General features: G+C 36.9%; 1 protein-coding gene across 4 annotated transcripts; it reads right to left on the bottom strand.

Moving 5' to 3' along the window:
* Nucleotides 1–2,657: 2,657 nt before the first annotated feature.
* On the bottom strand, nucleotides 2,658–6,252 carry LOC127495888 (E3 ubiquitin-protein ligase TRIM39-like). 4 transcript variants are annotated; one of them, XM_051863312.1, is made up of 9 exons: nucleotides 6,171–6,250; nucleotides 5,910–5,989; nucleotides 5,716–5,798; nucleotides 4,985–5,538; nucleotides 4,801–4,896; nucleotides 4,058–4,291; nucleotides 3,835–3,976; nucleotides 3,373–3,408; nucleotides 2,658–3,230 (listed from the first exon to the last, which is right to left on the bottom strand). In XM_051863312.1, the coding sequence occupies exons 3-9, from the start codon at nucleotides 5,774–5,776 to the stop codon at nucleotides 2,674–2,676; spliced, it is 1,680 nt and encodes a 559-aa protein (XP_051719272.1). In that variant the 5' UTR covers nucleotides 5,777–5,798; nucleotides 5,910–5,989; nucleotides 6,171–6,250; the 3' UTR covers nucleotides 2,658–2,673. The 4 variants fall into 4 exon arrangements, with proteins under 4 accessions (XP_051719272.1, XP_051719271.1, XP_051719273.1 ...); XM_051863311.1 differs by having other exon boundaries at nucleotides 3,373–3,399; nucleotides 5,716–5,989; nucleotides 6,171–6,252; XM_051863313.1 differs by having other exon boundaries at nucleotides 5,910–6,224.
* Between the last annotated feature and the right edge of the window lie 1,187 nt (nucleotides 6,253–7,439).

Here is a 7,439-nt window from a genome sequence, read left to right as displayed (position 1 = left end):
TTCAGTTTTCAAGTTTTGATTTGTTCTGCAATGACATGAACGCTTTTTACAATTCAGAATCTCGTAATAACGGTAATTCTGACATGGCCACTGTAAAAAAAAATACCTGTAAAATTTACGGTAAAAAAACAGCAGCTGTGGTTGCCAGAACTTTACCGTAAAAAATACGGTAGCAACGTTTTAGGTTTTACAGGATAGCACTTAGTTTACTGTCTGTTTTACAGTTCATAACCATATAATTTAAAGGTGTATATTTTAATAATTATGGTTCATAACTGTTTATTTTACACACTGTGAAAAAATTCCGTTAAATTTACGGTAAAAAAGTGTATTTCATTAACTGATATAATGTTAAATTACCAACCAATTTAAGTACTAATATCTGTTTTATACCTTTGTAATACACTGACAACCACCAAACACGGTAGTGCTGAGAGTCACATGATTTCCAAAAGTTGAGAAGGACAATATAAATATATAGAAGGTGCACACAGTGTCATTCACACAAACACTAAACACCATCACGGTAACACACATGAAATTTTAAAAATGCAATAAACATTAATTTAATAACATTAAATGTAACACAAAACCCTATTATACAAGAAAGTTATTTCAACGAAAATACGTCAATTGTGAAGTGTCACGCAGGGAATTGTGGGAATGTCAATTTACGGTTTTTCACTGTAAATTATACAATGACTTGTTATTTTTCCTTTCCAAAAACTGTAAATTTAAATGTAGTTTACTGTAAAATTACATTAAATGTACCGTTAGATCTATTACAGTTATTCACCGTATATAGTACGCAAACTTTCTGTAAACCAATTAAGTTTTTCACCATAGCATTTTTACAGCCTTTTACCGTTAAAACCACAATCATTTTTTACAGTGTGAACGCACCTTTTTTTTTTACCTCCATTTGTGTGAAAAAGGACAATTCAAGACATTCTGTTAAATATCTTTTGTGTTCCACAGAAGAAAGAATGTCATGGTCCAGCTACGGAACAACATGAGATGAGTAAATGATGACCTATATTCATTTTTAAGTGAACTATCCCTTGAATAAATGCAGGAATATGAGCAGCACACAGAAGCAGAGGTGCTCTATCCAGCCATAGGATGAAGTGTCTAGGGATGTAATGACTCAGCAGAAAATCAAACAAAGAACACCAAGTGCTCATGTTCCAGAAACACCAGACTGCCTAAGGAATGATGGTGCTCCGAGCGGATCGGGTTCTGTTTATTGGCTGGTGAAAGTGTAGTCCACAGGGAGAACTGTCTTTTTTTGTCCAATGACCTCACATCTGCATCTGCCTCCTCGTCCAGCAGTGCTTTTTAGTGTTTACAAGACTGTGGGCAAAAGCAAACTCTTAAAGGGATAGTTCACCCAAAAATATGAATATGTTTTTTCAGTGGAACACAAAAGGAGTAGTTCCAAGCTTTTCCAAACAGAAAGTGAATGGTGACCAGTCACTGTCAAACAAGATTTTCAGTGAATAACAACTTTTAGTGCATTTCTCAAATAAAGCTATTGGTTGGCTTAAGAACACTTGAAATACCATATGGGTCATATAGACCACTTTTATTATGCCTTATGGTGTACTCTTATCCTTTTTGGAGTTTGTCACCCTATCCACTTTCATTATATGGAACTGAGCAGCATGAACATTCTTCACAACTTCTTGTTTTGTCTTTTTTGTGTATGTGTTCATGTTTGGAGCATCATGACGGTGTGTAAATAATGAATATTTAATTATACAGTTTTTGGGTGAACTATCCCTTTAAAATGACAGAGCTTGGCACTTGACTCTGGTATTTTTATAGAAGGTTGACTGTTTTGAAGTGACCACCCATCCCCACCCTTCCTATTTAACAGAGACGGTATTCACAAGCATCTTTCCATAAGCAATCCTTTATTCTCGCTTTGGTGTTCAGCCCTCATGGTGAAGGCAAGGCTTGCTGTAACCTGATGGAGTGTTAGCTGCAGAGGCTAAAAATAGCAGAGCTGTTCAGTGAGTCAAAACTCTGCAGCAGAGACTGACTCAGACAGACTCGCACAGACTGGTGCATTGACACACTGAACAGAGAAAGCACAAGTGGTTCAAAGAGTGGTATGAGACGAGCATGTGGCATATTGCAGTTAAGTACTAATGCACTGAGATCTGATTGCATTCAACAGGATTTTATCCTGACCCTAAAAGATAAGATTGTATTATGTTTCATTTCAATAACATACACCAATGAATTTGTGGTCAAATGTGGGCCCTGAAGACAAACCATTGCTATATACTGTTCATACACCATATACTTAAGTGAAGTCTGTTGTAAACAAGCTCACTGGGAGACGTAGAATTAAACAGGGACAAACTATATTTTCCCTGTGGATTAGGGATTGTGGTAATCTCTGCATTTGTTTAAGATTATACAGATTGATTTATTCCTGTGGTCTACGTTGAGGACCAGACCATGGAGGGTGTATGTGTAGTGCATATATTATTGTGTATATTATTAAACACGACAGAATTCAGTTTGAAGTTTGATGCACAAACTGAGGATTATAATACATTACACATATTATAAAGACTGTGAGTTACAATATAATGTACCGTATAATATAGTAGACAGACAGACAGATAGATACAATAGATAGATAGATAGATAGATAGAGGTTTAATATTTTGCCAAATTCTTCAGCTCAGTTGAGATAATCAGTGGTGCTGCATTTTCACCATCTTCATTATCACATGGGCTAAAGAATGGGAAGAGTTTCTCAGTGAAAGACTGACCAGTGAAAGAATAAATATGAGATCTGGACTCCACATCATAAAAGGAGACCAGACCCTCCTTATAATCCACAAACACACCCACTATCTGAGGCTTCACTCTCAGAGACAGAGAGACAGAAGTATGTCCACAAGCCTCATACTGATTCTCATTCCTCAGACTTATAATCCAGTATCCATCCTCAGGAATTGCTGTGATAATTCCCTTCCTGTTAATGGATTCTCTGGCCACTCCTAAATCCCACTTAGGCTTTCCCTTTACCTGCACCTCAAAATAAAATCTTCCTGAGCTGAATCCCTCTTTTGCCAGGACACAGGAACAATAATCAAACCTCTTTGGGTTGTCTTTGAGTTTACGCTCAATGTCTCCATATGTCACTTTTTTTCCATAAGCAGACAGGATAAGTATTGGATGAGCTGTATCAGGATCCAGAGTCACATCCACTGAGAGAGAGATAAAGATATGAATCACAACTTCTCAATATGACAAATTTATAATATAAAATAATGTATTGAGTAGACTTTGGTATCTGATTTTAAACTCTTATTGTGCGACAATGTAATCAAACACACAAAAAATTTTTACCTGCATATCGCTGCATCCTCTTCAGCACTGTAGAGACTAATGACAATAAAAGATTATGAGAGAAGTTTAATACAATTTGTATGTTCAGCTTATGTTCTCTAATGGATGTTTGTGTCTCTACTGGTTTTTCTTATTGCTGCCTATAAATTACTGACACTAATGAATTTACATATTTGTGGTGAGATCGTAATGTATTTTTGCAGATTCTCTAAATATGTAACTGAGAGGAGAAACAGTGTGTCAGGAGCCTTGACAGAAATCATCCATAGCAAATCACTTAGCAAAATGTTATCATTTTTTTAAAAATCATTTTTGAGAAAAGCACCTGATTTAAAATTGGATAAAACAACACAAATGTGAAGAAGCATAAAAATTTTTTTAATGATTCTTTCATGTGCATGTGCCCTTTTTCCACTTTAAATAAGATCATTACTGTCAAAATAAAGTCTGACATTCTCTTACCAGTTTTGCTGAGTTTCTCATCTAGTGTCTCCTTCAGTTGAGTCAGAGATCTCATCAGAGTCTCCACACTCTCATGAGTGTCACTAAGACTGATCTCAGTGCAGCTGCTGGTGTGTGCAGGTCTGCTCAGGGACGGGTAAATCTACAGCAGGAGAGAGCAGAAATCCCTCAGCATGGGGAGTGTTGTGCTGTGATGTGAGCAGACAGAAGGAGCTCCACTGACCTGTAGGAGGTGCAGGTGATCCTCAGTGTGTGAGAGCTGCTCCAGCTCAGTGTCTCTCCTCTTTAGCTCAGTGATCTCCTGCTCCAGCTCTTTAATGAGCTCTTCAGCCTGCTTCTCTGCTGCTTTCTGCTTCTGCTCCATCATCTCCAGCAGCTCAGACTGACATCTCTCGATGGAGCGGATCAGATCAGTGAAGAGCTCAATACTCTCTGCTTTCTCTTTCTCTGACCTTTCCTGATAAATCATGAATCAAATTTTTTTTTTTAATTATCTGCACCTTTTTGTAGAAAGCAAATTAAAACACCATAATACATAGAATATTTAACTTATTTAATTATATTTGACATAGAAAAATCACAAATGCAGTCTCTTTGATATTTCAGTAGTTTCTCCTAGGCAGAAATGAGATTAAATTGAGATCAAATAAAGACTTTAATAACTTCTTTCTCTAATATTTTTCTCTAAAAACACATCCCAGCAATCTCATATTTATATCCTTTCAGAAAAGATCTCAACAGTGTCTCAAATGTGCTCAAGATGCCAAAGTCTGCAAAACAAAAGTCAGATTTTTAAATATGAATTCAAACAAATTATCTTGGCTCAATTATCCATATTCTTTGCATGGCTCAACACAGTTGTTTAAATTTTTATTTCTAAAGAAATGTAACATTTATTCTGAGGAATTTTACAAAACACATTTTAAGATAAAATATTTGATTACAAATTTTACTGCAAGTACTCACTTTTCTGAGTTTTGCTGAGCGTTTGAGGTCTTGAATCCTCTTCATTCTGTCCTGGATCATCTGCTGCACATCTGTCTGCATCTTCATCAGCTGAGGCTACAGACAGAACAGAACAGACACTCAACAGATTCAACACCCTCTAACACTAATGTCTTAAAACATGTGTTGTTGTTGTTGTTGTTACCTTCCTCTCTTTGCTCTCCTCCTCTACAGAAACAGTGTTGTGAGTCTTGTGGTCTGTCACAGCACAGAGCAAACACACACATGTCTGATCATCTCTACAGAACAGCTCCAGAGATTTCTCATGTTTCTGACAGATATAGTCCTCAAGTTTCTCCACAGGATCGATCAGTTTGTGTTTCTTTAACTTTGGGACTCTCTGATGAGGCTCCAGGTGAGTTTGACAGTAAGAGATCTGACACACCAGGCACATCTTCAGGGCTTTCATCTTTATATCATCACAGATGTCACAGAGAACCTCAGATTTACTCTGACCAGATTTTCCTTTAAAGAGCAGCACAACCTCTCTAAGTGCTGTGTTGATCTTGAGGTCGGGTCTTCTTCTGAATGTTCCTTTACATAATGGGCATGAGTAGGTGTGACTGTTGTCCCAGCACTGGTTCAGGCAGCTCTTACAGAAGTTGTGTCCACATGGAGTGCTGACTGGATCAGTGAACACATCCAGACAGATCGAGCACTGGAGCTCCTCTGACAGAGGACCACTGGAGGATGACAGAGCTGAAGATGAAGAAACACAATTAATCATACATTTAGAACTGATTTACGCATAAAAATAAAGGCAAAAACTCATCAACAATTATAGCCTATAGGCTAGCAATTAGTAGGCTATTATGCAAGAAAAAAAATAAAGCCTAGATCAGTGTTTGATGTGAGTGCTTTCTTTTAGTTACAGACTTGTTAGAGATCTATCCAGACTCCTCCTGGCCTCTTTTTGTTTTGTTGTTGATTCTGCCATTGCTCTTTTCTCCTTTTTAAACCTATATAGGACAAAATCACACATAACACAAAATCAGCACAACGTTTTATCCTACACAACAGTTGTAATATAAAGTTTAACTTGTATCTTTTTTTTTAATGTAATGTTCAACCTCAGATTTCACTTCTGTGTTTCTTAAACTGATCTTCATGTACTTCCTGGTTCTTAAGTCTTGACAAGACACTCCACTTTCTTTAAAACCAATCAAATGACATTCTCTCAATACAATTTTGATATAATTTCAATGAAGCAAACACAGACCGTATTTGACTAAAGCATAAAACCTGCTTTTGCCCAATATATTCCAGTTACTGAAGCAGACCACTAACATTAAAAACCATTTCAGTTAAAAATGGCTATCACTATCACTTACTTATTAGTGAGTATCAGCTGTGGTCTTAGATTATCTTAATAAATTTTCTGATGTTTAAGAGAAAAATAGTTCAGTAAGTTTCATTTTCACTCAAGCTCTCACTCACCTGCAGTGATGTCATAGCCCCTCCCATCTTTTCTCAGAAAACATAACAGAATTTAATGTCAGATTGTACTGTAGAAAACCTCTTCCAAATGAATAAGTCCTCAAATAAATTAAAAAAAATATAGGCTATAAAAAACATTCTTTGGTGGGCATAACTTCTATTTAGGCTACTTTTTTTCATGCAGCACTTATTGAAACACTAGAAGTAGCCTACAGTAAAGCAACCTGTGTGGTGGTCAGATTCATAAAATGACTCGATTGAAGTCACATTATTAATTTAGGCGTTATAACGGTTTGAATCAGCTGTACTGAACCCACGAAAGAGTGGCTACTGATATGACTCACCTGTCGTCAAATGCTAAGGGTACAGGATCTAAGCATGTAAATAGTTCTTTAGGCTAGCCTTTCTAAAGGCGGGAAATTCTTTGAGACTGAGTAGCGACAACGGATTCAGCGGTCGGTCGACTCGAGACACCTCATGTGAACAAGTGATCATTATGAAATCTGAATACAGATTGATGCTTTGTTTGTAAGGTAGCCTATGCCCCACAGCTTAATTCGCATTTACAGTTATTCACAGTTATGTAATCAACTTGTATTATATAGCCTATTATTCATAAGGTAGCCTAACTGTAAATGATTCAACTGTGTTTTCGTTGACAGCCTGTATTTTAAAGCAATAATGATTAAGGCCTATATGATGGTTAAATTAACATTTAATTCAACATTATAGTAACACATTCCTATGCAAACTGTCATGCTAGTAAAAACCCAGCGCTGTTCTGTAGCCCTTGGCTAACGGTCATTGTTTCCAAGTTCCTCAAGAGTCTGAAATGGACTTTGGTCAATAAAAGACTAGCAAATAAAATTGAGCTTCAGAGAAATAACACTGATTTTTGCGCATGGACTTAAAAACTTTCTTTCCAATTATTTATATCAGGGATGGGCAACTTTAGTACTGAAGGGTCACTGTCCTAGAGTTTAGCTCCAACCCCAAACATCTGGACAAGCTAATCCATGTTTTCAGGTTACTAAAGCTACAGCCAGGTGAGTTTATCAGGGTTGGAGCTAAACTCTGCAGGACAGTGGCCCTCCAGGACCAAAGTTGCCAACCCCTGATTTGTAATGTTGCTCCGAGCAAGATGATGATGGACCTTGAATGTT

This window comes from Ctenopharyngodon idella, chromosome 15 (assembly GCF_019924925.1).
Source record: "Ctenopharyngodon idella isolate HZGC_01 chromosome 15, HZGC01, whole genome shotgun sequence".
NCBI classification, from domain to species: Eukaryota; Metazoa; Chordata; class Actinopteri; order Cypriniformes; family Xenocyprididae; genus Ctenopharyngodon; species Ctenopharyngodon idella.
The sequence above is the reverse complement of the archived record's forward strand: the minus strand, read 5'-3'. Positions and strand labels throughout refer to the sequence as shown.

Bases quoted from the DNA above. Each gene is read 5' to 3' on its own strand.
- LOC127495888 (XM_051863310.1), bottom strand. From the start codon at position 5,821: ATGTGTGATTTTGTCCTATATAGGTTTAAAAAGGAGAAAAGAGCAATG. The intron at 5,539-5,715 runs GTCTGTAACTAA...CTTCATCTTCAG, and splicing joins TCTGGATAGATCTCTAACAA to CTCTGTCATCCTCCAGTGGT. The intron at 3,231-3,372 runs GTAAAAATTTTT...TCTCTCTCTCAG, and splicing joins GAGGATGCAGCGATATGCAG to TGGATGTGACTCTGGATCCT.